This window comes from Ischnura elegans, chromosome 2 (genome assembly GCF_921293095.1).
Source record: "Ischnura elegans chromosome 2, ioIscEleg1.1, whole genome shotgun sequence".
NCBI classification, from domain to species: Eukaryota; Metazoa; Arthropoda; class Insecta; order Odonata; family Coenagrionidae; genus Ischnura; species Ischnura elegans.
This window is the reverse complement of record NC_060247.1, coordinates 98,835,944-98,863,689: the sequence shown is the minus strand read 5'-3', so window position 1 is coordinate 98,863,689 and position 27,746 is coordinate 98,835,944. Positions and strand designations below refer to the sequence as shown.

The 27,746-nt window shown below is 36.7% G+C and overlaps 1 protein-coding gene and 2 long non-coding RNA genes across 6 annotated transcripts in view; 2 read left to right on the top strand and 1 right to left on the bottom strand.

The window, feature by feature from the left end:
• Positions 1-26,375, top strand: part of LOC124154224 (luciferin sulfotransferase-like) — a 32,084-nt gene extending 5,709 nt beyond the window's left edge. The window contains exons 2-7 of the mRNA XM_046527817.1: positions 12,902-13,001; positions 14,555-14,726; positions 16,514-16,634; positions 17,510-17,604; positions 24,997-25,261; positions 25,918-26,375. Coding sequence (XP_046383773.1) covers positions 12,902-13,001; positions 14,555-14,726; positions 16,514-16,634; positions 17,510-17,604; positions 24,997-25,261; positions 25,918-25,973 — 809 coding nt within the window. The 3' untranslated portion in view covers positions 25,974-26,375. The remainder of the gene's footprint in view (positions 1-12,901; positions 13,002-14,554; positions 14,727-16,513; positions 16,635-17,509; positions 17,605-24,996; positions 25,262-25,917) is intronic.
• LOC124154225 lies at positions 1,247-3,971 on the top strand. 4 transcript variants are annotated; one of them, XR_006863866.1, is made up of 6 exons: positions 1,247-1,573; positions 2,327-2,395; positions 2,466-2,598; positions 2,802-2,996; positions 3,089-3,551; positions 3,795-3,971. It is a non-coding gene; the product is annotated as an uncharacterized LOC124154225 (long non-coding RNA). The 4 variants fall into 4 exon arrangements; XR_006863865.1 differs by having other exon boundaries at positions 1,249-2,395; XR_006863864.1 differs by having other exon boundaries at positions 1,251-2,598; positions 3,083-3,551.
• Positions 4,651-9,539, bottom strand: LOC124154226. Its single transcript, XR_006863867.1, has 2 exons — positions 7,715-9,539; positions 4,651-6,777 (listed from the first exon to the last, which is right to left on the bottom strand). It is a non-coding gene; the product is annotated as an uncharacterized LOC124154226 (long non-coding RNA).
• Positions 26,376-27,746: the final 1,371 nt, after the last annotated feature.

Genomic DNA, 27,746 nt, shown 5'->3' with positions numbered 1-27,746 from the left:
AAACGAAATCGGAGTCAAAACTACTTCGGGTCGAAACTAAACCAAACCTCTAGGACGAAATGAAACGCAGATAATATTTCGCACTGGAGGGACCACGTGCTTCACCTTCGAGCAGTTTAGTTTCGATCCACGTACCGAATACGAAGTATGGTTGAATGGAGTAGAGGTTCGCCCTACCGCCTCCAGATGCATGGGGCACTTTTCCCCCCAGAATGCGCAACGCGGTCTTCAGTCGAATATGAAACGAGTTGAAACTATTCCCTTCCCCCACCCACTCAACTTCTGGGATCAAAACTTAACAATGAGCAGCGAGGTTTCGATTAATTTAGTTTCGTTCCAGGGAGTAAAGTTTCGTACCGGGTCGAAATTAAACTCCTTGGTGATTTTTATTTCGTGCGGCAGCGAAACTAAACCTAGGCGACCTAGGCCTCGTATTGGGTGCTTTCCATTCGTCGACGCAAGTTGACAGGCGTCGACACAAGTCGTGTTTTCTGCTTTCCATTCGTTGGAGTTGCCGACACAGGCGCACTCACACCGACTCTGACGAAAAGCTGAGTTTGAGACAGCGGACAGAGGAATTGCGCATGCATAGTTGTTTTGGCGCCTTTCACCTGCATTGAAGATAACACTATTTTTATAAGAGATAAATTTTTGTACTGGAGTTGAAACATATTTTTAATAAATTATTGGCAAGTGTGCGATATGTTCAAGTAATGACGTTTTAAATAAATAGGTTATATGCTGAGATAATAATGCATTTTTTTTTAAATTTGCAGTAGTTATTATACAATTGTGACATGATTCTTATTGTTATTTTAAAATTTTGTGATTTTAAGTGATATTATTTTTAAATATACCTGCCATGCCTATAACTAATTGTAAGTCGAATTATTTGCGTAAATTGAATCATTATTTTCACCGTAAAAAGTCAACCAATTTTATGAGGAGTAAATTCCTTCAAAGGAAAGTAACCACTACAAAAAAACATTCCAGATCTTCATTCTGAATCACTTACATCGTTCTCTTTGGATAAATTTCCCGGTGTTCTGAACTCGTGTTCTACCAAGTTCTGCGCGCATCAACTACTGCGCATACGGTGCTTTCCATACGTGGAGAGGCTAGGAGTTGACTAGAGTTAACACAAGGAGACACGAGAGTCGCCTGAATGGAAAGCACCCATTTTGTTTCCCTCCGGGTTGAAACGAAACATTTCCGTTTCGTTTCACTTGCCATCCCTGGGGGGGTGTGCTCGAAATCTTGCGGAATAATTCCGCTCGGTCTTCATTCCGCACTGTTGATTCCGACAGGTTAGCAACGCGACCGGAATTTGGTGTGCTTGAAAATTTTTATTCCGGCGACGAAATGAGCCTTCGCGATGAAATGAGATTCCGTTGAATGGATATGGCAACACTGCACATAATGCGCATTCATCACGTCTTATTTTTCTAACTGCCTTAAATAACTAGTGTAAACAAATTCAGTTGCATTTGTCACGGATATTATTATTGGCATTTGTACTTGGTGAGAGTCGCAGGTGTTGAAGAAGTAAGTTTTTACGAAGGGGAAGTGCGAGGTTGGTGTGAATTTAAGCTTCATTCGTATAAATAAACTAGTTTGCCATAGAGAAAACCTTTCTTCAAAATACTGTGGCATGTTTTTAGCCATCATTTAAGTACAATTCTGGCAAGTCGATTGCCTGTAATTGCATTGTCCAGTATGTTTTGAATATTAATCAAATAACTATGAAGTGACTACAGTTCTTTGCTCAATGATTACACTACGTTACGAGAAATTTATGACATGCGACTAGCTTTCCATAAAAGTTTGGAGAAATGTGATACTGTAACTTTCTAATTCCTCGTTTTAAGTATCAGTTGGTGAGTTTATATAGTAGTAGATATAAGGAAGATTTCAGGAATATTGTCTGGTTATAAGAGTCTCCTGGTGAAGATTAACCTTAAGATAGATTAATAGTTGCGAGTTATTTTGTTCATTAATCGCTTCCGATTGACAGTATCTTAAGATCATGATAGCGTGGACATCAATTGATTTAGCGTACCTGGTTAAAGGAATGCTCGCCACTAAATACGTCAAAGATTTATTGCGTGTGGAGGCATAAAATACTTCTAAATATTATGTATCATTAAATAAATTGTGCATAATAATGAAATAAATTTGATTAAATAAGTGCATGGTAACATTTGATTCAAACTGTTCTTCAGATTTACTGGTAAGCTTCTCTCTCCTTCGCCTCGGATGTAGATCTTTCAATAGCTTACACATTTCATTGATAAAATTTCAACTAATATCATCTTCCTATGTGTAGGTGAAATACTTACAAAAATCATGAAATTGACTACGGAGCAGAAGAGAATACTCCTAGAATTTGTGGAAGGTACACCTATCAGCGATTGTAAATAAGAAAAAAATGTTAAATTTTCCCCTAATATTTAATATGATTGTAGGAAATGATGCTATAGCAAAGAATAGACTGAACATTAAATTCACCGCGGAAGACTCCAAAGCTATGTGGATGGACATAACCGAAAAGCTAAATGCATGTAATGGACCAAAAAAAATTGGAAAGGTTGGAGGAAAGTAAGGAAATACTATATACATAACATTTCTAATTTCGGGAATGAGAATAGATTGTTGGTACTTAAAATTCATTGGTAAATTATTGAGAAGTATTGTGTTAAGCTGTAGATTAGATATATGTAATATGACAAGGATATAAATGGAAAGAAAAACAGTGTTTTCAGCATGGAAAAATCTTTATAACCATTTCATAATGTTCACAGAGCTGGTCGGATATAAAAACATTTACTAAAGCAAAGGCAGCTGCCTATATGAAAGAGGGTAGGAAGTCTGGGATAGGGAGCCCCAAGGAACCAGAGCCGAATTCTTTCCATAAAAGAGTAATAGCCCTAATTGGACATAATGCCATTAGCGGCCACAGTGATATTCAGGAATCACCCATAATAGGAGCTTATGAGGTAAAAATGATGGTGAATCAATAATTATTGCTCATTAAAATTTTTTAAAAAATGTAACATCAATAATTTACCTTAATTTCATTAAGTCACAGGAAACTCCAATGCAGGTGTCAATAACCACAGACTCCCAAACGAATGTGCAAATGCCCAACAATCCAGGATCATCCAATACTATTGCAGAACCTTACTTACAACCATTGCCATCCACTTCCTTTACCCAACATAGAAAACACCCATTGCCACCCACATCTGCCAGCCATTCGCACTCACAGCCAACACCCCCTTCCTCTCTCATGCAATCCTCTTTTGAGTCTGAATTTCGCATTTCTGCCTCTATCCCAAACTTGCAGCCAATACCATGCACCTCTACCACCAACTTTCATGCACACACTATGCCATCCTCCTCTGTCATAGAAAACAAGGCTTGTTCCATACCCTCTCTGCAACCAATTTTACAGCCAGCTCCCACAACTGTAAACCCAACCGGCCAACAGATGACCTCTGATACCCAAAATGTCAATAGAGGTACCATATCCCACACATCCACTAGAAAAAGTAAGTACTGAGCTAATTACCTAATGCAAATACACCGCCATTAACATGATAAGTAGGTAAAAACTTTCTTACTGAATCAACTTACTTACTTTAGTCAACTGAATCGCATAGCGTTACTTATTAAAGTATGTGCATAAAAAAATTTAAGTCATGAATGGGTTCATATCATAAAGTAATTTGATTTTAAACACCAGTTGATAGAAATACCTTGCAAGATTTTGAAAAAGTTTTTCTTTTGTGCAGAAACTGGACAAACTTCACAAGAAATGAGAGTAAAAGAAAGGGATGAGTCATTTTTGGAAATGCAACAACAGGTGCTAAAATTAAAGGAAAAAGAAATAATGATATTGGAAAGAAACCTGGAGGCAAAGGAGGCTATGAGGAAGGAGATGATGAAGATAGAGAAGGAAAAATTGAAAATTAAGAAAAGAAAACTCAATGAATTAATTTTAATCCGGAAATGCCTCCAGAAAAATAATAGAACATAAGAGAAACATATTTTATCAATTCTTTTAAATAGTCAATTAAACAGTCTTTATTTAAAATGAAATAAAGTATTTATTTTTAAGGTGGTTATTCAGTCCACTCAACAGGAAATATAAAAGTTTAGCAATGGCTGCAGACTTAAAAGTTATTTGGTGCTAATATTCTTTCAGATTAATTCATTAAGAGATATAGGGACCGCCAATAACTAATGCATTTAAATACCCTTTTATGCTGCTGAATTAATGCCATAAATTCTATAACACATCAAATACATACCAATAACTAGTAATTTTTTGTGAAATAATAAACAAACATTTTTTAGAACTGTTTATTCAAAATTCTGAAACTTCAAAAAACTTCATCCTGAAAAACTGAAAAACTTCATCCATGTTTTATACACATTTGCAATGGCATAAGATTTCCATTTTTAATTTTAGTTGATAAGGCAACTTAAGAGGTAAGTTTAGCAATACATGCCATTACAATTTCCACCAACTTAATTATTGCTCTGCACAAGCCAACTCATGAGGAATCATCAATAAATCAAGGAAACGACTTGCCCCAAAAACTTCAATATTCTATAAAACCAACATGCTTCATTTTTCTAATGGTCTTGCCTTCTGATCACCATGTCACATTTTTGATAGAATGAGCCAACTAAGTACAAAAAAGTATGCCAAAAGAAGGTTTTGGCAAAAATTTTCTGACTATGAATCTAGATACTAGCAGACATAAAACACCTTTGAATGATATTTCATTGGCTGTTAAGTTCATAAGTATCTGTGAATGAGTAACATCCAAATTCATTCTATTTTGCAAACAAAATTATCTCAGTTTTCAATGAAACAGCTTTTTATAGCCCAGGGTTGGTTCTGATGTCAGAGCAAGTCCAATTCATTTTATTGTCAACTTAATGTGGAATGAATGCTGTCTCATTAGAGTCACCTGTTAAGAAGTTTTCTAACATATGAGGCTTTCCGAGTGCAGGTAGCTACACTTGGTTATGAGACTAGGACTAAACCTTTACACTTACAAGGCCCTAAAGTATTATTAGAATCATTATAAAACATTATCTGCCATGACAATAAATTACTCACTATGTGCTAAAATAAATGGCAGTTGGAATGACTTGGAGGGGAGGTAGCTTCAGCTTAGTCATATGAGTTCTTCATGACCTTGAATCAATTTGCCAAGCATAATTATATAGTTTCTGCCACATGCAGACACTTACATCTACAAACTACCCCACAAGCATAAGTAGGAGTGTGTTAGGACACCAACCACCACAAAAAGAAAATGGAGTACAAAATAAAAAAGAAGAAATAAGGGGTTAAGGGGTATACGAGTTTCTACCTAGCGTTTATTAAAGTCCTTTATTTTTTGGGGGAAAACGAATTCCAATACCTATCCGTTTGGCAAGATATCTTACTTAATTTATCGATTCTGTTGGAGCCAGACATATAATGTGGTTATCATATGATGTCTTTCATATCAATATGATCATCATCATCAGTCAACAATCCTAAGATTGGTTTGACGCAGCTCTCCACTCCCCTCTCCTATCTGCTAGCCTTTTCATAGCGACGTAATTTTTCTCTTTTACATCCTTTATAACTTGTCCCATGTAAGTCATTTGTGGCCGTCCCTTTCCTTTCTTCCCTTCCACCTGTCCTTCTACGACTGTTTTCATGAGGCCATCATGTCTCACAATGTGGCCAACTAAGTTGTCCCGTCTTTTCCTTAGGGTTTTAAGGATACTCCTCTTTTCTCCTACTCTTCTTAGCACTTCCTCATTGCTTACTCGGTCAATCCATTTTATCTTCATCATTCTTCGGTAGCACCACATTTCGAATGCTTCCAATCTTGACTTCTCTGCTGCTGTCAACATCCAAGCCTCGCTTCCATAGAGAAACATGCTCCATATGTAACATCTGATGAATTGTTTCCTTACTTCTATGCTAGTATTCTCAGCATATCAATATGAAAGATAATTAATCTTAATTGCTCCAGCAACGTAAGACTAGCGTGTACCCTAGGAGGCTCTAACGGCTCCCACCATAAGTCATTTAAAATTTGTTTAACTCTGTCAGGGAGCCACCTCACACTATGAGAATTTTTCTTTAAGAATGTCAGATAGTACCCAAGCACTACCTACAAGGCTATCAAGCTAAGGAAAGAATGTCCTCAGGAAAAGTGGAAGCCGTAAAAATCAACTATAAAACGTATGTGACAGCCAGGAAAACAAACTGAGGAACTCCAGTCATAAACAAGGAGAAATCTTAACAAAATGAAAAACTATAACAATATTTAAACCATACAAAACTCAAAATTAAATAATTCATGTCATCATTAACCTTAAATAATTAGGAAAAATGAGTGGCAATGACTCTATTCCTAACCACCCTCCCTTCACGTTGATCACCTTCAATATTTGGTTGAGGACCTTCTTCAACTTCTATTTCTTCTTCTACTTCTTCCTCAAGTTGCACATTTCTATCCAAACACATATTGTGCAGGACAGCGCATGCATTTATAATTCTACTTGCCTTGTTGGGCATGTAGTGAAGAACACGGTGTTTCAATAAGCACCTCCAACGACTTTTAAGAAGTCCAATGCATTGTTCAACAGTATTTCTAGCTCTCCTCAGGGCTCTGTTGTATCTATCCTCAGGGGAATTCGGCATCACCATCCCTAAGACAGGCGTAAGTAGCCAAGGCTCAAGCCTATATCCACTATCACCTGAATAAATGAAGTATGTGGTTACTAGATTTTACGCTCTTATATCTGAAAAATATGAATATTTCTCAAAGAAACTCAAACTATCATATTTATAAATTAATCATCCTTTAAATTGTAGAATATCAAGCTGCAGAAATCTTATCATCTACAATGGTAGTTAAAGTAAAAAAGTATATTCTGTCAATGCATTCCCTACAAAAGGTGTTATAAATGAAAATAGGAGCTCAATATATTCAATTAACATGATGAGACATCACTTGCAAACATATTTTGAAGGATTGCAGAGCTACTTATAGAAATTGAAGCAGTTTAATTAGCACACTTGCTGCTGTTCTAACACATGTAGGCAGAATTAATTATGTCTGACTGTGCATTAATACCAGCAAAAACTCATGCTGGCCTATTCTCAACTTTACCTATTCTCAAATCTGACATAAATTAAGCCTGCAACATGGTGATATTTTGAATTGGATGTGTGACAAGGACATAAATGATATTATATGCACAAATATACTGATTTCTCAATGATAATAATACACAAGCATCTACAATATGATTGTACCTCAGCATGGTGAATGAAGTTCTTAGTAATGTTATTGATAGCACAATTTATCAAGTGATAAATAGCGAAAGACCATTAGTTAGATTAATTAGACCATTTAAAAGGGTGATTTGAAGGAGGACCTACAATGGCAATATGGGTACCATCAATTACTCCAATAGTGCCTGGGAAACCATATTTCTCAAAGAATCTGAAGAAAACACAATATTAAAAAACTAATGCGTTGAGCAAAAGACAATGTAAACATCACTAAGTCGACATTGATGACCTCAAATCTGCTAGTTCAAACTACCCTTAAATATTTATCATTCTCGATAGTAAAATTATATAAGAATAATATATTATGTCAAAAATATTAGGTTATGGAACCATTACCGAGTAGCCAGACCTTTGACCTCTGCTGGACATCCACCATGGCCTGCCTCAAGGCAGAATTTCCAAATATATATGCATCATTGGTGGCACCCGGGTACTTGGAATTAATATTTAATATGCGTAGGTCTGCATCACATACCTCATGAAAGAATTTGATAGTGCAGTAAATTTTATAATAGATTTCTAATTACAAGCTTGCAATAATTACGAGATGCTTCTGAATTACTTAAAGGAAACTAACTTAATGCCGAAAATTAGAAGTTTTTCACCTAGGAGGTGAATCACACTATATAGTATGGTAAAACTGCCAAACCACACAGGAGTTTAGTTTCAAATCCTTATAATAATTTATAATAATTCAGCAAATTTATCAAATGGTAAGCCTCCAAGATAAATAGTATGACTACTTTATATTATTTGCTTCTATTATAGGTTTTTATATTATTTGCTTCTATTATAGGTTTTTATATTATTGGCACATGCACAAGGTAATATTATGCAAGCAATTACCAACTGCACATTCACCGAGTGGTATCTTTTATAGTTATAGTAGTCCCTTTCTCTGTAAATAGGGTGATTTGAAGGAGGACCTACAATGGCAATATGGGTACCATCAATTACTCCAATAGTGCCTGGGAAACCATATTTCTCAAAGAATCTGAAGAAAACACAATATTAAAAAATTAATAAGTTGAGCAAAAGACAATGTATAAATCACTAAGTCGACATTGATGACCTAAAATCTGGTAGTTCAAACTACCCTTAAATACTTATCAATCTCAGTAGTAAAATTTCCGAATCATCATACACATTAACAAATACCTCTGTCTTAAGGAAGCTATTGAGTTTGGTGACAGGTCAAAGGTCACCCAGCGGGGAAGAAGATGGTCATTTATTAAATTCGTCACCTCCTCTATACTTCTGCTGACGGAACTACGGTTCATTGAAGTAAAACAATCTTCTGCAATGTTAGACTGGTATGGTCCACCTGCGAAAAATCTTAATGCTGCTAACACCTGAAAATAAATGACTCTCCAGATTTAATGAAAGGAATAAACCACGCCACTAATCACTCTATAATTACAGTCAACTAGTCAAGCGAAGTTAAAATAAATCTCATTCCCTCATTTTTCCGTGCGTAAAATACATGTTTACTAAAATGAATTTATGGACACACTCGAAATGAATACCATCCACAGAAAATGTACGAAATACTCATCAATTTCCATTGACATTCGATAAATTAAAGATTTCTTATAACATCGCTTGTGTGTAAAAAGTTTGATAGAATTCATATTAAATAAATGGGTCAGTCACAAGGTTTTGCACATCATGATATGCAAATAACTGCAAAAATAGTACTTCCCCAGATGCGAATTCATTCAGCAACCGAATTAATAAATCTGCACATATACACAGCTGCAGTGAATTAATTGAAAGTTTCTAGATTTCACAGCTCTACTTCAATTTCATTCTCAAAGAGAGGTACATCTTCAGCTATATCACTTCACGCAGCAGGCCGTATTTACCAACTAGACAAACATTTCTAAACAAAAGGTTCACTGATATGCGCGTATCGCGGTGAGAATTTTATTTTGGCGGCATTTTCAAGCACTCAAAAAAGAAGATTTTCATTTCTGTTCACTTTCTATACGCCACACTTGCCTTATGAAGCTTTTAACTTAACTTTAAATTGCCAAACTTCTAGTCATATGTTTTTCCCATCTAATATAGCCATTCAGATAGCTTTTGCAAACAGTATAAGCTATCTCACAGCGCTAAAAAGGGTGTCTCTCTCTCATTGATATATCTTCACTTAAAATCTTACAAAATTACTCACAGATATTATGAAAAAGTGAGTAAAAAAGCCAACTTACGTTTGTTTGCATCGTAAGGGCCGATTTTCGTGGCACTTGAGGCGAGTATCCCTCAAGTTCTTCAATTAAATTTCTCGCTAAATTTTTGGTTAGGCGATATAAACTTTTAAATTCATTATCGCTCAACAAAAATGGATCTTCTCGTCTCCTATATCTTCTTTGCCGCCCTTCATTCAAAAGATCTTCTTCATCAAAATTTCGAAGCCTCGCAAAATTAAGCATAGCGTTCGCCATCTTATTTATCTTGTTGCTAATCGGAATACCCATTCCGGACTGTCTATCCCGGGTGAAATAATTCCGCCCGTGGATACCGGGTGGAATTATTCCGATAAGTTCAAGCACACCAAAATTCCGATTCCGTCGAAATCAGACGGAATTGTACCACGTGACCCCTTGGTTACTGGGTGGAATTATTCCGCAAGATTTCGAGCACACCCCCCCTGGATACAAACAATCGCCGCGGCGCGCCGTGTGAGCCTTTTCCCGCTCTTTAGTTTATCCTCATGGAAATGATGAAAGTATCATTCCTTATTCAATATGAATGAGTAGTTATTTTTAGGTTTAGGTATGCTGATTACCTAGAGCATGTATGACAGAGATGGAGTTTTCTACGGTTTTTCCTTATCCTGGGGTACCTACTTCATTAGATCCTTTTGCTGCAAAAGCTCACTGTTGCAGAGAAAAGCTGTTCATTGAACGCTGTGGGCAAGCCATTTGGACGCAGAAGCGGCATAAGCACCGTGTAACCAGGCCTTTAAGGACTGTTATAAAAACATTAATGATAATTCAAAAAATGTCCGAGGAAACGTCCTTATTCGCAAATTTTCCAGAGAAAAGTTTAAATACGCCGTATTTATCTATTGAAGGTATAAATGAACTCTAACATAAGTAATACGCGATATAATTCACTCTGACGTGTAAAAATGTATTGCTTGTCATTCTTAAATTACCGTTTTGAGGTAGCACGTAAAATTAATTCTATGTACGTACGTTATGAAAACAGCGGAATTTCATTTCAAAAGTTAGGTACTGTATTGAAATTATCTAAGAGGAGAAAAAATGGAATATTTTTTTAAATGGACCAGAAAATCTCCACCACCACCAGACCACCTCCATCTGACGTCTCCTAGCCTTTTTAGGCCAGAATTTTTAGTCTTTCATCTCGTGAAGTTTCGAAAAAGTTAAAATATGTACTCCGTGTATTGTGGGATATGGGCATAGGCGTTTTTACAGTGGGACCTGTGGGTACCCTGGCGCCAAGGCGCGATCTGCAAGAGTCGCCAAGACAACCCAAACAACCTTGGATAAAATGCAGAGTGTGACGCTTAAATCCAAGAATAGAAATAAGCAAAAGCAATATCTTCTACATCAGATATAGTAAATTTTTAATCTATACTCATTTGGACACTTGCTTCATACCATATACTTGTGAGAGACTAAATTTATAGGCAATGGTCTTAGGGATATCTGGAACCCACCCGAAAAAAATCCTAAACACGCCTAAATATCCCTGGGGGCTTCCATTACATAAATGTAGGCATTTTGCTGGGATGCTGTGTGTTGTGGTGTTGTAAGTAAATCAGGATGACTTGAAGTACTTCTGTGAGCAAGGTCATTCACTACTAATAATAAAGTACAGGAAATACTATTGAGCCGAAGAATTTTTAAAGTGCATGATATAACGTAGAACTAAATTCTCTTTCGTATGCTTTTTATTGCATTGAAATCGATTGCTTGGTTTAAACGCTAGAGCTCCTCAAACTCGAGTATCTTGCTTTTTTTTACAGACAGTAAGTGATGGGTTAGGTGGATCGGGAAAATGACTTTTTTTAACCAAATATATCAGATAAAGTTGTGAAACTGATAAAAAATAAGCCAAAAAAAATGTGAGACCTCTAGGTGAACCCCTGACCCTCCCTGATCAGCCAGTAATGGGGGCTTACTGTTAAGCCACAAAATGCAAATTTTGAGTGTGCGTCCGGAGAGAAAATATTCCTACGCCCACGCAGAGAGGTGGGGAGAGGAAGAGCAGACAACTCACAACCATTTCCCACTTGCCTCTCTTCTCTCCAATGCACTGAATGGATTAAAATCCATACTGCATGTTTCCTTGCAAGGGGCATTTCATTGATAATACATTGGTAGATTGCGAAAAAAAATTTCCTGTGACCCAACTTGTCCCTATATTGGCATCTCATCAACATTACTGAATTTTAGAGACGTTAAGAAATATTTTTTTTATGTTCACAAGGTCTCAAATTTTTTTGCCTTTTTTTTATCTGTTCCGCAGCTTTTTTTTTCACTGGACCAGCCTCCCATGACAAAAATTGATTTTCCCAATGGATTCTAATGTGGGGCTTGAACATTAGTTTCCCTTTCCAGGATGCAAGTCCTGGCAGTGGTGCAGATTTTCAAAGTAACCCAAATCCTTTCTTGGGTGATAAGTGGAGGGCACTTCTTGTTCAGTACTCTATCCATTGGTTGAAATGTTAGGCTGCATCTCTCCCTACCTTTTGTACCCTCTTCTTTCTACTTTGTGCTAATGATCTTTGCAATACCTTTCTTCTTCCAAATACTTTTTCATGTTAACACAAGGTTTCCAACATTGACTACAGTAAGTACTGCTCTTTTAGAGTAACAATTCTGACATGGATTTAATACCTCTCATAAAATGGAAATCATTGCCGAAGAAACTGATGAACCTTTTAAGAGGTCATTATTTGATTATTTTTTTAGGAAAATAAATGTAAACTTTTAATGTCAGATAAGTTTCAATATTACAATGGTTTCTCTGATGTCATTTGACATTAAAGACTGTCATTAATTTTCCTGAATTTAATTAGACATAAATACAAAAAGTGGCCTCATAATGAGGTGACAATTGAATGGAGGTCATATGTAGACGTAAGGGTAGGAATTTAATGAAATGGGCTACTTTTTATTGACTATTGACAGCTTACCTCTAATTAAAATATTTATAAGTAAAAAATTTTGTTTTAAAAATAAAAATAAGTATTTATTTAATAAAAATAAATCTTGGTAATTGAACTTCATGTTGCTGACATAACTGAACTGCTTCGTGCACGAAAAATTTTCTCTTACAGTTCATACATAATCTCTTAATGGTTTGAACAAAAGTGTATATGTGTTTTTACTTGAAGGCATTGTCTTAAATTTTGCTCTCATTGATTGATTATATATTTGTATTCTTTCATGATTTTTTTGTACTTTGACAGCTGGAAAATATTTTTGTGTGTCATTTTATTTCCTTTTACGATCACTGAATTATTAGTTTCCCTTTGTGTTATAGGGACAACATGGACACAAGAAATGGTGTGGTGTATTGGCAATGACCTGGATTTTGAGCGTGCTAAGTCTCTATCCCTTCGATTTAGATTTCCATTCATGGAGTAAGTGTTCATTGATGGCATCCATCTCTGGTCTTCCATTGCTTTTCATTAGTGGCTGCTGCCTATGCATTGAGATCGGTATACACAGCTCCTCAAAGTAGACCTGTCTGCTTGTTATATTCCTTTGTGGTGGTATCTGTATGTATTTTTGTGGCTTTTGGCCACTATCTCTCGTCCATGCCACTCAGTAGATTATTTTCAGAAAATAAATTAGGAAAAATATTTACTGCTCTTTCTTAAACAATTCTTGCTTATGAAAGTTATGCAACGAGATACTGCATTGTACGTTTTAAAAAAAGGTGACTGTTTATAAGTTATTTTCTTCAAATTACTTTGGGCATCAGTAGTGTTGCTTATTTTAACACAAACCTTCTGTAAAACAACTTTCCACTTACATCCGGATGTTAAAATTGATGCTGTTTTAGAAAATTATTCATATTTTCCATGCATGTGTGTCAATTAAAAAAGTGGATTTATTTGAAAGATGAGAAGTTAGCAATAACATATTGAGCCGCGATATTCCCAGATTAGAAAGATATGGCATTGTATGATTTTGAATTGATCTCCTTTGCTGAATATTCCAATGAAGCATATCAATACCTCCATTGCACAAGCACTCTACAAATGCCACTGAATCAAATCCGATCATCTAGGAGCCAAACAATTGAATTCGCTCAGCTGGAAGTAACCAGAGCATAAACGTTCACCTCCAAAGCTTGGAGAATTGGAGGTGCGAGTGTTTATGCTCTGGCTACCACTAACTGAGTGCATTCATGTTGTAAGGCTCCTGGATGAGTGGATTTGATCCGGTGGGTGATTGTTTAAACATTTGTGCGGTGGAGGTATCAAATGGAGAGCTACATTAAAAATTACCATTTTTTCAAAATTGCCTGAAATTATGGAGGGAGGGGGCACCCGCCTCCACCCCTTTAATATTATTTACCTTCATTGATTGCTGAACTAAGCATTTTTGTTTAATTCCAGTTTGATGAGAATTTAATTTTAGTTCATGTTATTTTTGACCTAACTGTGCTGATCTCAAGCCGTGGCATGACTTATCTTTGTCAATGTTCACATTTGTGCTCTTTTGCATCATTCAGTTTGGTGGTGATTTAATATATATGTACTGCAATGCAAATCACCTAAATAGAGCAAAGCTTGGATCATGTTTGGCTATTCCCCTGTACTTAGGCCTTAAATAATCATGACAATGCAATATTATCACTATCATCATTGGGCCATATCTATGTGCACAACTACTTTTTATAAATGAAGAGTGTGTACTGAGACTTTTGCAGTGTTGTGAATCCAAGGAATGATATTTTTGGTGAAACTTTTGATTAATGTTATATTAAGGAGTAATTTTTTCTATACCTATATTTTTTATATTTTAATTATAATTATACAATGAAATATTAGCAAAGTTTAATTTAAAAAAAATTAAATATGAATGGTTTTATTTTTTGTTAAATTTATTTTACTTAAATTTTTTTTTTAGCTTATTTAAGGGAGTAGTTCCCCAAATAAATTTTTTTAACTTGATTTTATTTCAGACTCAGCAGCATGTCAAGTTTCCATGGTATACCTGGAGAAGAGGAAACTCCTACTTATAAATATACAAAAAATTCTGTGAAGTTTGTCACAGATTTACCATCTCCAAGGTTTATAAAGAGTCATCTCCCATGGGATCTTTTACCAGACCAGATGAAGTCAAAAAAACCAAAGGTAACGAGATTGTATCATTCTCTATTGACCTTTCAAATTTGCGGAATACATTCTCTCTCTCATCAGTGCATACACATTAATTATAAGTGAACCAATGCAATTATAACATGTACTTGAAGCAGTGGCGCCGACTCCATGGGGCCTGGGGGGGCCCGAGCCCCCTCAAAAATTCTTTTGGGGGGGCGGAGCCCCACAATAATTCAAGAAAATAATTTAGTTATATTATGCTTTGTGAAATCACAAAAATATATTGGTATTATTTATTTCCCATGCTTGACGATAGTTACCTTTTAAAATATATTCAAAATGTGTTAAAATGAATACATAAGGTGGTAAGCAGGTTAACTAAAAACAAGTGGTGTGAATCATGGAAGTGTTTCGGTGCTGCGACACACTCTGCGACACGCCTCTTCCCGGGGCAAGACCTCCAATATGGGCCCCCTCAATATTTTTTTAAAGTCGGCGCCTCTGACTTGAAGCATAAGGAGAACTCCAAGGAAGGGTTCCTTAGTAATGCACTTGAAATTCATAACTTAGTGTTACTTCCATAGGATTCTAGTGCACCGTTCTATACTAACTTTGCACAATATCTATTTTATACTTTTTTATTTATTTTATTGGTATTTTTGCAATATTTACAGCGATTGTGTTAAATATTGATCACCACTTATCAGTGAAAGACTAGCTGCTTTATGACGTGTGCCCATTTTACTCCTTTACACTTAATTGTTGTGTTGCGATTGTTGCGATCTTACTTGATCGTATCCTGTGGTTAGACCAGGTTGGATCCAACAAACTCGCGTTCCATTTACTGCACACTCCTTTCTCCCTTGTTGGAGGAAGCCGCATCCGGAACGGAGGTAATGCGTCCTCTTCAGCTGGTCCTTGCTCCTTCGGACAGGGGGGGGTCTCTTATTTCAGACCAATCAGTCGCGTGATTTGTTAGGCCCCTCGTCTTCTCTGCCGTGTCGCACCCAATTTCGGGCATGGGCTTCGCCCGACACTCCCTTCAACATAATGCTCCCTGCTTCCACGCGCACAACCTTTTTATATCCCCATCTTGGGGTGGGGTAATGCACAAGAAAAGGGAGGAGGAACACGTTATTCACGGGAAAAACCCAAGTTCCCGTCCTCCCAAACACACTCACACACAACACTCGTAATCTTGCATAACCAACATTCATCCCCACTTACACATTCACGCATTCCTCCACGGGCTGTGGTCTGGGGGGGGGGGGGGGGGGGGGGGTTGGGAAAGTTTAGCGGAACGGAGCGGGCAAAGGGTAGGGAATGCGCCGAATTGAATGCACCTCGTAATGGTGTCTGAACCATTACAGTACATATATGCCAGTTTTTAAAACCCACATTGAGGCAACTAAAAAAACTGATATGTGATTACTTTTGGTACAATCATGTGGAGATACACTGAATGATGGTGATAAAATAGGCTTAATTTGTTTTATCATCATCTTTATTTCAAAAATGCGTGTATGTTATTGATTTCCATGTAGTAGTTGTCTGTTGATGCAAATTGTAAGGCTGGGTAAGGTTGTACGAGCAATTGGGTTGACTTAAGCACCTATTTGAAGCCGTATTACCTATTCAGTAGAGTAAATTAGGTGTTCCATACTAATCCATATATTTAACTGATCAGTTTGAAATTCTTTTTGCAATCAAAAATATGTCGCATTGCATTAAATTTGATTTTTGTTTTCTCATGAATACAGCTGGCTGCAAATGTCTTTTAGATTTGAGTTGACCATATTTTTCTTTTCTTACCTTTATAGATAGTGTATGTGGCAAGAAACCCCAAGGATGTTTGTGTCTCCTATTTTCACCATTGCTGTCTCTTCGAATCATATAAGGGAAGTTTTACCGATTTTGTTACCTTGTTTTTGGAAGACCTTGGTGAGTGCACAAGTTTTTTATGTAAACAATGTATGTACGTACATGTTTTAATTTAATTTAATTTAATTTAATGAACACCTTTGGGATTAATAAAATTATTAGCACTATAAGGTTTGCAGTGGCATTAATCCTGCCCTTCCATTCACTATCCCTACCCCGGAGGTGTCGATGGGCTCCTGTCGTGGCAGCGCTTCTATCCTTTCTCCTTCCCTCCCACTCCCCTCCCCGGGTGCGCGGGCATATATGTTAAGCTAATGGGTCCCACCCCCAGTGTGTTGTAACCCTCAGAGGACCCCCCTTGGGTCCTGACTCACTGCAATAATGGGGGCCTAGGAGTTAATGAATATTTTGAGAATTTTGAGGCGTATACAACACTTTTAAGATTTTCTCATTACTAATTTTCCTAAGAATTAAGTGAACTGGCAGGATTTTCATTTACAGCACTCATTTTAACACTCCACTGTTTACTAAGTACAATAGCTACGATGCTCAAGATACTCCAGGTGTTTGCGTACGGAGTGTAGAAACACTCTGATGTCAAGATAGGGGCACTAGTCCCACCCAGTGCCGTGCCATAACAAAATGTCTTATTTTCTGCGCAGGCCTCATACATATTCAGCAACTGAGCAAAGTTACCATAGTATCCAGTGTAAATTGGACACACCAAGGGGGTGCTCCTAAAGCCCCTCTCTGGATCCACTACTCAGTATAGTGCTCTGTAGGAAATGAAAATTATTATTTTACCATTAATTGTCATGCTCCATAAGTTAAGATTAAAATTGCTTTAACATTCTAATGAAAAGTTTAATGCAGTAAATCAGTTTGATGTGAAATATTTGACTATAAACATGGTTGACTAAAATTTTTACTTTCAGTTGTCTACAGCCCGTACTGGGATCATGTTCTTTCGTATTGGAAGCATAAAGATGATGCAAATGTTCTTTTCCTAACCTATGAAGAGATGAAAAAGGTATGTGTACTACATGTTCAGCGCGTACATTTTATCTCAGAGTAAGCAAAAAAGGGATTACAGCTGGGTAGCCTGAAAAACAGAATTACCTTCAGATTTATTTTAAGTTCCTTGCTTGCGTAAATAACTATTATTACCCAAGTAGCAAAATCTTATGTAAAAATTATTTTAAAATATATTGCGAGAACATTTTAAAATGATTTTAACATCATTTTGAAAACATATTAGCTTTCTCTGTTTCAACGTTACAAATCTTTTTTTCACCATTTCAAAATGATTTTAACATAAGTTTAAAATATGTCCTACTCTTGTATAAGCTATGAAATATAGATTTTAAAATAGTTTTAAAATATGTTGTAACTAATTCAGCCTCTTTTAAAAATGATTAATTGCTATGTTAATATGATATAAGTAAACACATGTTTGAAATTTCGAACTGTGCCAGGAACAGTAAAAAAAATTCCCACCTAACAATTATCCTAGCGTCATCAGACATGGATGTTTTGAAGGAAATGGTACATGCATCGTGACAATTACAGAACCTCCTTCTCTGCGTGCTTTCACGGAAATCCCATCATTATAATATACTCCTTGACATCTTGGAAATCAGATGTCAGAGTTTGGATTTGAAATGAATTAAGTTGCAAAACATGTATACTCAGTCCTTATCCCTTTTTAGTTTGCAATAAAGCACATAGTGAGAGTGTTTTCAGGTGTTCCTTGATTGCATTCTAGGATCGTTCACTGTCCATTTTTTGATGATATGCCTTCATTTTGGGATATTTTTCCCAGAAATTCATTATTTTAAATTTCTAGAAATATTATGGAAAACTGCCAAAAAATACTGTTTTGTGGATTTCAAGATGGCAAAATTCAAACTCACTTTTGAAAAAAGGGATTCATTTTTGGTAGACAAAGTCTCCAAAATCATCTGTATTACTTGTTTTATGTAAAGCTACTTGTCAGTTACCACAATCACCTCCAAGGAATGAGAATGTTTAAACTGGTTTATTTTATCACACTGGTATGACTAAGATTGAAATGACCTAATTATTTCAAAATTATGTTAAAATGATTTTAACATTATGTTAAAATGATTAGAAAATAATTATCAAATTATTTCGAAATTATTTTAAAATTATTTTAAAATGTGTGTAAAATAATTTTGAAATTGTTTTAAAATAATGTTCACATAATTATTTTTCTGTGAAATTAAAAAACAAACATTTTTGGCAAAAATAAGCCATTACTTCCTGCATATCCAAGAATATACTATCAACAAAATGAGATCAAATGGTACAAGACTTAAAAAGAGCAACGCCTAATACATTATTTTAAAATTATTTTAAAATCTTGAAAAAGTCATGAATTTAGCCATCTTATGATATTTTGATTTTAAAATCATTTGAAATAATTTTAAAATTATTTTTCAATATTCTTTTGCTACTTGGGTACGTTCGTCATATCAAAATTGTCTTCATCTAGCTAAGACAGTATCAGGGATGGCTACTCCTTCCAAGTCAACCTTTAATTATTTCTTGAGCCACCTTAACCACAATCAGATTGTGTCTGCAGGCTGCCCTTGCTCACTGACAGTCCTTTGTTTTTTTCATTCTCCTTCATTTTTGAAGTGCCCCATAGTTCTCCATAGGCCTCTAGAATTCCCAGGAGATCCTAGAGAACATGCATCGTGCTAGTAGGATGAGCTCCCTCATAATATTTTTATTTATTTCTTTTGTCCTTTAACTCTTGTTTTAATTTTTATACCTATACATATGTACATGAAATCTTGAGGTTAAGGTCAAGATTTCATAGTTATAAAAAATAAAAGTCTTTTCAACAACATGTTTAACCAGTTGTTACATCCAAATTAATTTCTATGCCACTGCAAGTACAGTAGATTCCGGTTAATTGGGACATATCGGGACTTGTGCACTTTGCCCCAATTAAGTGGCTGCCCCAATTAGGGGAACTCTCTTGTATATGGGCATAAAAAACTTTGAAATGGTAGAAAAAAGACTAAATAATGTTTATAATGCAACAAAAGTTTATTAAACTATTAATTGTATTAATTATTATTATAATAATTAATTATTAATTGAATTATCTTTATTCAGAATTATAACATTTTTGTTGAAAATATTTTTCACCGCCTCGGGCGACGCTGAATGAATGTCTTTTACCAAGTCCTATTAAAGAAAAGTCCTATTCTCTTACGGATGGTATAACAACAAGAACATTCAAAATAGGGCAAGAATAGGAACATAAGTGAAAAATAAGAGTAAATCAAAGGAGGAAAATATAAAAAATAGCATTCTGAAAACAAAAAATTTTAATTTCGTCGCGAGTGTAGAGTCAATAGGGCCATGAGTCGCCGGCTCATGGCCCAATAAAGCAGCATGATGTCCCAATTAAGCGAAGAATACTCTAGGATATTCCTCTATTGGGTTCTGTTCTTCAAGACCTGGCCCAATTAAGCGGCTGCCCCAAGTAACCGGTGGACCCATTAACACATTCCATGCGGCCGACAAAATCTTGGGTGTTCCGGGTGACGGAATTTTTTTATTTTAATTTCCAATAGATTTCGGTTTAAAATGATTACCTTGATACCTAAAGTTGCCGATAACATAAGGGAAATATTTATTTTTAAACTTTTTTTTCGTGACATCTTAAGATGTCGTCCGCCATGGTGAAACAATTCACGTATGCAACCGGCAATACACCAATACCCGCAAATTCTATTTTTCAAATTGCATCAAACCCCTTCTTATTCTAAAGTTCATTTCAATTTCAGCTGCTAACGTTAAATAATAATAAGTACTGGATATAATTTTGACAGTTAAACTGCAATATTTTGTGAAGTATTTTTAGCTTCCTGCATATCGAAAACAAAACAAATGATTAGAAACACTGCAATGGTCCGGGCAATGGTCAATTGGGTTCTCTAGAGCAAACTTACATTTTTTCCCGCACATTTGGCAATTCACAGTAGAGAACCCGATTGGCTAGGTCCTTCCATAATAATACTCCGAGGAAGCCTTAGCTAGGAAGCAATATAAGTCGATGAAGAAGAATACACATTTTTCTTCATTTTTTTTTTCCAACAATTTGCTGTAAGCTTTCTCTGCATGACCAATACAATGCTTTTTTGAAAGTAAACCATTACTATAATACATTTTTGATGTTTTATTTTAGTTTAAAGTAAAATACATTGTTGTAAAAATAAATATAGCACTTATCAAAAAATAGCATACAAAATAAAGAGTAACTTTTTCATTACACTTAAAAATACACATTCATTATTTCTCTGGCATCTTCCCATGATATTCAGTGAAGCAGGGACGAAGACATAATCCGGGCTCATCCGGACAATCTGGGCAGAAAGTGGTGACGGTCTTCCTGACTCCTTTGGTGTGACAAACACGGTATCACTTTTGTTTCCGTCTATTCCCCCCGTTGGCAGGAAAGAAAGCGGGAAAATGAGATTCGGGGGGCTTGGGTGTGGATGGACGTGAGATAGGGCCTGTTTGTGCTCCTACCAGGGATCGTATTAGCTCTATGCGGATCTCGTACAGTGTTTTTTTGTGTCCACTGTATTTTTGATACAATAAGTAACTATTTATAATGATCAACTGAAAGATGTGTATACCTAATTTCTTATACCACGTGACCGATTTATGCTCACAGGGGTAATATGCTAGCATTTGGTCGCCGTGATCAATGCCTCTCATAAATTTGTTATACATAACTATCGCCTCCGGTTTTAATTTCACTATTCCTTTTCTGTTCGGGACCTCAAGCAACTGGCTCCCATACTCGGAGGTGATGACCAAAACGTCCCGTTTGTCCCTCCATTTCAAGACGCAGATGCCATCATGACTCCACTGCTTTACTATTTCACCCTTCTTATATAAACAGAATGGCCAAAACCCTCTCGGCTCGAAGTAGTTTATGTACTACATTTCTTACGTGCCCCTGCCCTCCTACCTCCTTGTCTGCAGACCCAGTGTATACCAGCATTCGAATTACTTTTCCGGATGATTCCGTTAAAAAATAAATTTTAATGCCATATTTATGACGTTTTCCTTTCATGCACTGTCGAAAAATCAGACGGCCTCTCCATAAAACCATTGATTCATCCAACGATAAATCTTTAGCGGGTGAATAAATGGCATGCATTCTACCTTGAAAATGATTAATCAATGGCCTGATTTTGAACAATTTGTCCTCTGGTAGAGGCTCATTTTCCGTAGGATTTGCAGCGAAATGAAGCGTTTGCTAAATGCCAAGAAACCTATCCCGAGGCATGTACCGTGAAAAGCACGTTAAATTGAATAAATCGTCCTTTTTCCAATAATCCTGGATTCTACTAAGCCTAATTGTTCCCATGTGGAACAATAAACCAAGGAACTTTTGAAATTCGTCTCTCGACATATGTTTCCAGTTGGCTATTCTGGCATGTGGCGATACATTTGCCGATTGAAGGCTCTCAGCCTGCCTGTTGGTTTCTGAAACTAAGAGGTCGTAAAATGCCTCATTGGCTATGAGGTCAAAATAATCGCGTAGGTGATTGCCAGCAGGGGATTCCTTCAACCCGTGACAACCAGTAAATGGCATCCATGTGATAGCAGGCTGCTCATTTTTCCACATTTCACAAAATCTAGCGGTACCTGAGGGGTTAGGTGCCATGGTTTCAATGATGGAATCAGTTGCAGAAATATTGGTCCTGTCACGCTCAGAATCTCCAAGGTTCTTGTCCTCGCTCTCATCTTCGCTGTCGCTGATTTCAGAATGGAAGTCTTCCGCGCTTTCCTCCCATAAATCCTCATCTTCTCCCGAAGAATCTGTCTCAGATAGTAGCCTCCTCAAGTCGTCTTCGGTCAATCTCTGTGTTAGGGCTCGCGAAGGATCATTCTTTGAACATCCTAGTTATTGATTAAAAAATTATTTAATCATTGCAAAAGATAATAAGATGTTTAAAATTGAATAAATTTTCCAAACTGCACTCGCAGATATTGAAACTCACCGGAGACAGATGGTCCTGTTTCTGCTTCAGTTTTATTGCCATTTTCATCTTCTTCCAACTTTCTCTTTCTCCTATTTCCTGCTCATTATTATACAAATATAAATACATTATTAAGATATTTATCTTACTGAAAATGAAAGAATGAGTGTTGAACACTTACCAGAATTGAGCACGGTTATGGTGGTATCTTCTGTATGGGAGATATATTTCTTCCTGTGCATTTCGAACGCCTACAGTCGAAAACACAATATCTCACGGCAGCATGTATGTAAGCTGAACTCTTGAGCTGAGGTGCAGAATCAGAATGCTGTGTGGTAGGACAGAGCACCATTCGCGACTAACATTTGAAGGAAGTATGTGTGGAGTGAGGGCAATAATGAAACAATGTTTCAACCTCCGGGAGTAAGCCCCGGAACAGAGAATTTTCTAGACAATTTGTAAAATGGACTCTTCATTCGAATGGATGGAAGGGGTAAGGTGAGCGAGGTATAAGAAACAATGTAAGACCTCCTGCGAAGGAAGCTCAAATTATCATGTGCTGCTCACGTTTTATAAACACCGGTTCGGTAATCGTGTGCTGCATTAGAGCGGAGGAGCGAGGATATGTAGCAATTTTGGAGCGAGGAAAAAAACTCACCATGAAAATTGTATTGACCAGGTGAAACACCTTTGAGTTCCTCCCTGCCCGTCGTTATATCAATACACAAATTTCACGCAATGATAACAAAGAAAAAAGAAAAAAAATACATTAGGTGACGAAGAGCATGACCCAAAATATTGAAAAAATTGCGAAAAAAAAAACAAAGATAAGAGATAGAGAATATAAAAGAATTCAGAAACGGATAATACCATTGAAAAGAAGAAATCTTAATTTATTAAATTGCGTCGAAAAAAGACATTCTGGATCAAAACCGGGCGCGAAAAAAAATAATGAAGCGATGTACTACTGATGACATCTTATGATGTCACCCGCCACCCTTGGAAGACATTCGTGACATCTTATGATGCCACCCGCATGGAACGTGTTAAACGGAATCTACTGTATCGCTAAAGGGCTTAACTCTCCTGGGCCACCCCTCTGGGTCAGGGGTCTCTCCTGGAATTTCCTGGAACTTCCCATTTTGTATTGTTTCCCACTAGTTCCACACTGTTGATGAGCCTACGACAAGTGACCAAATTTAGGCCCATCCCTTGATAAGAAAGGAGGAAGGGTCAACCTGAAGTAAACAAGTTCATTCCCTTCGAGACGCTCTGTCATGGTGGAGGAAAAAAAATATAGGCTGATAACTACAATCACAAATTCCTGCATGCCAAGGGTGAATATCATCAGAAGAACTTTTATGCAGTGATAGGCATATTTTTCATGAAAATTTGTTTTTAAACATGGTTTGATATAGGGTCTCAACTCAATACTTGCTGGATGGAAAAGTTTTAGGTGCTCCCTCTGTCATTTAACCCCCTCAGTGCTATCCTTCTTCCTGGGGTACTGGCGAGAAATGCGGAGGATATTTTCATAAAATGTAGCAACTAGGACAAAAAAAAATACAAAGCTATTTTATTACATATCCATATGGTGTTTTTTTCAAATTGATGAGGATAAATTGGTTAATGTCAACAAAATATTTTTACATTACGGATATAAGTTATATCAATGTAATAAGTTACGGCAAATTAAATAATAGACTACGTAAGAGCTGATATATCGGCCCGCTGCACTATACCATTTTACCTAACTGACGGCGGCTGGGTGGAAAATAGAAACTAGCCAATGAGAAGCGCTGCCCCTACCACCTCTCCTTCCCCTCCATCCCCTTCCCTTTTCCCCTCAGCTTCCCTCCATCCGGCCGACCGGCGTTGCCATCCTTGGGAATAACGGTACTTTCGGGGGCGGCAGAACGAGTGCTGTGCCATATCCAAAGATTCAGCTTTGGCAACACTGCTACCTGGAGAATGATGTGCACTGCTCGGAGTTCGGAGAGAGACTGCGGACTCTTCCTCACTTTCTCCTGTCGCTCTTCTGTGATTGGCTAGAAGAGTGGGTGGGTTTCGACCATGCTCAAGGTCAGACGCCGTCAGTTCAGAAAAATGGTATAAAAGGTTTAAAAATTGTTTTATCAATCTATCTCATGGTGATGTTGCTGCTTTTGTATGCAATTTTATGGACCTCAGAACTTATTAGGGTGATTGGATACATCGCTCTCATGAGGAAGCCTCTTAAACTGATGTTGTGAGAATGAAGGATACAGATATCCAAATGACTCCTTAGGTCTATCAAATCCTCTTACATGTGTAGTTTTAAATGGATATGATTGGCATTACAAAATGTGTTTGATTGAAAAATAAAGTAAAAAATCTCATTTTTATAGGACCTACCATCAGTCATTGGTAAGGTATGCAAATTCCTGGATAAGAAGATGCCCTCAGATGAAGACCTGAAAGCTCTTTGCGACCACCTCAGTTTTGATTCAATGAAAACAAATAATGCCGTCAACTATGAGGCCATAGTTGAAAAGAAGAGGACTTCTTCTGCTCAGCGTTTCATGAGGAAAGGAAAAGTAAATGCCTGGAAAGAGGAAATGAGCCCTGAAGATGTGAAACGCTTTAATGACTGGATTGAGAAAAGCCTGAAAAGTATGTCTGTTTATATGCCCTTGAATTGAATTGTCTATTTCATAGTGTAGAGAAGGCTCATCTATGGAATATAATAAGAGGAGAGTTAATGTCGAGATAAAGTTTTTATTGCATTGTTCTGACAACATACTTGTTTTCAGACGATCAGCTACCATTGTTTTGGAAGCAGTGCAGAACTAAAGACATCAAAGTATTTTTATCATGTTCATTGGGTTTAATGCATATTTAGCATAATAGAGCATTCATCTATTTAATTATTATTTGTTCACTTGATTGCATCATAATTAGGCCATTTCTTGGTGGTAGTATGAAATAAACATTGCTATCTGAAGTGAAATATTGTGGAACCTTTCAGTTGCAAACAAATGAAGTGAACTAGTAAAATCAACTACAATGGGTGCAGTCTCTTTCATTAGACTTGTATTGGTATATTGGATGCATATACATGACCTCATTTATTCAGTCACCCTTTGTTACGTCAGTTGCATTAGTGACCTTGGCTCAATCAACAACTCTGTAGTATTTCATTTCCATTTTTGTTTGAAAGTTTTTGTGTTTTTCATCCATTTTTTTAAATATGGTTTATTAATTTCATTAAAGGAAATTTGCTGTGTAGTATACATGAACTTTTATAAAATTCTTTTTTCTATTTTCAGAACTTGATTTGGAGGATAAGGAATTTTTCGAGAAGTGGTTATACGGTACCTACTGAATTGTAAGGACAATTACCTACAACTTCTCAACCACTCAAGAGGAATTCATTTGGGTTTTATACAAGGTTCCTTTACTTCCCTTTTATTGTAATATGTACTTTTCTCAAGCCCTGAACTTCTATTTCTATTTACCTTTATTTAAGGGAAAAAACCTGATGAGTATAATGTTTTCTTGTCAGTGGTGAGTTCCTCTCCTATAATGTTAATCTAGGCGTTTCTTCAGTTATGAATCCTCAGTTGTGCTTTATTTATGTTTGTACTTAATTAAATCACTGCTGCTCCATTTGTATTAATTCACATTCTGCATCAAATGAAATTTGTTGTGTATAGATGTATTTTAATATGATGTGATTGTACCTATGTGGAAGAAGTAAAGACAGGATATATTTTTATCACAAAAATTATACTTAAATTAATCTTTTTTCCTGAAGCATGTAGAGAAAGATATTCTTACATTTATTCTTGTTCCTTGAGCATGTGACAGCCTTTATATGAGTGAGTTTCTCATCAACTGTAAACATCGATATGTTAGGAAATGTTCGAATGCAGGCGACATTATCAAAATTTGTGCCTTTAGATATACATATGTAAAAATGATAGTTAAACACGTTATATACGTATGTATTTGTAACACATTTTTTTCATTCCCAAGGAATGCTTACCTTAACCCTCTCCCTATTGAAGTTTAAATGCCTCATTCTCCGCTCCGTCCTAACCCGGCCGAAACCGGCCGCCACCATTTAAGTCGCTCCTTCATAAACCGGCCGAATCCGCCCGGCGTGCCCTGCTGTGTTTGGGGCAGCCTTTTGAGCTTCATAGGCATCTGTTTTATCTTGTGAGTGTTTATCTTTGCTAGCACAAGCATCCTTCCTATCTCTCGTTTCATTAAGAAGAAGCAGAACGTCGTCACCATGAGCTAAAATCCCGAGACAATAAGGTGCTTTGTTCCAGCGTGGCACATTAACTGAGAAGTAGTGAGAGAAGATTTTTAAGCTATTACGATGGGATTTTTACGAGGGCCAGTTTTAAAATAGTGTGATATGAAAACCCTAGGCCTGCCCTGTGTTATTTAGAGTGACTGTCACATCTAATGGTGATATTTCTTTCTGTGTGGTCACACACAAGCTCACGCTTTTCCTATCTCACATGGCAAGGAGGCGAAGCTCAGCTCAAATGAAAAGAAAATTAATTCCCCTCAGTTCTGTTTGTGGGTGGTCACACGCACTCTCACACTTTTCCTATCTCATATGGCAAGGAGGCGAAGCTCAGCTCAAATGAAAAGAAACCTAATGCTCCTCAGTCCTGACCATGGCTTCTTTAAGTGAGGATGCTATTGCAGAAGAAGTGAACAGAAGTGAATTTTCGAGTGATTCAGATAGTTCTAGTTGTTTGAATGGAGAAGAAGGATACAGTGATAGTGACAAATCAAGTGAAGTAGAACTAAAGGATGACGTTACCCCAAGTGCGAGTGATTTAAAAGGTGATATTCAGGAGCATAACTCTTGGAGGGACACCCTGATTTTTGAAGAACCGTCGGAGTTCAGCGAAAAGAGAGAGGGCCTATTCATAATTTGGCGATAGGTGAAAATGAATTTTCCTTCCTAAAATATATGCTAGGGGGCAAAGATTTTTTTTACAACATTGTCAATAACACAAACAAATATGCAGAACATCTTCAACATTCCTCAGGAAACGCTGACAAACACTGGGTAGATGTTACGTGCGATGAAATGGTGGCATACATTGGAGTGCTTGTATACATGGGAATATTC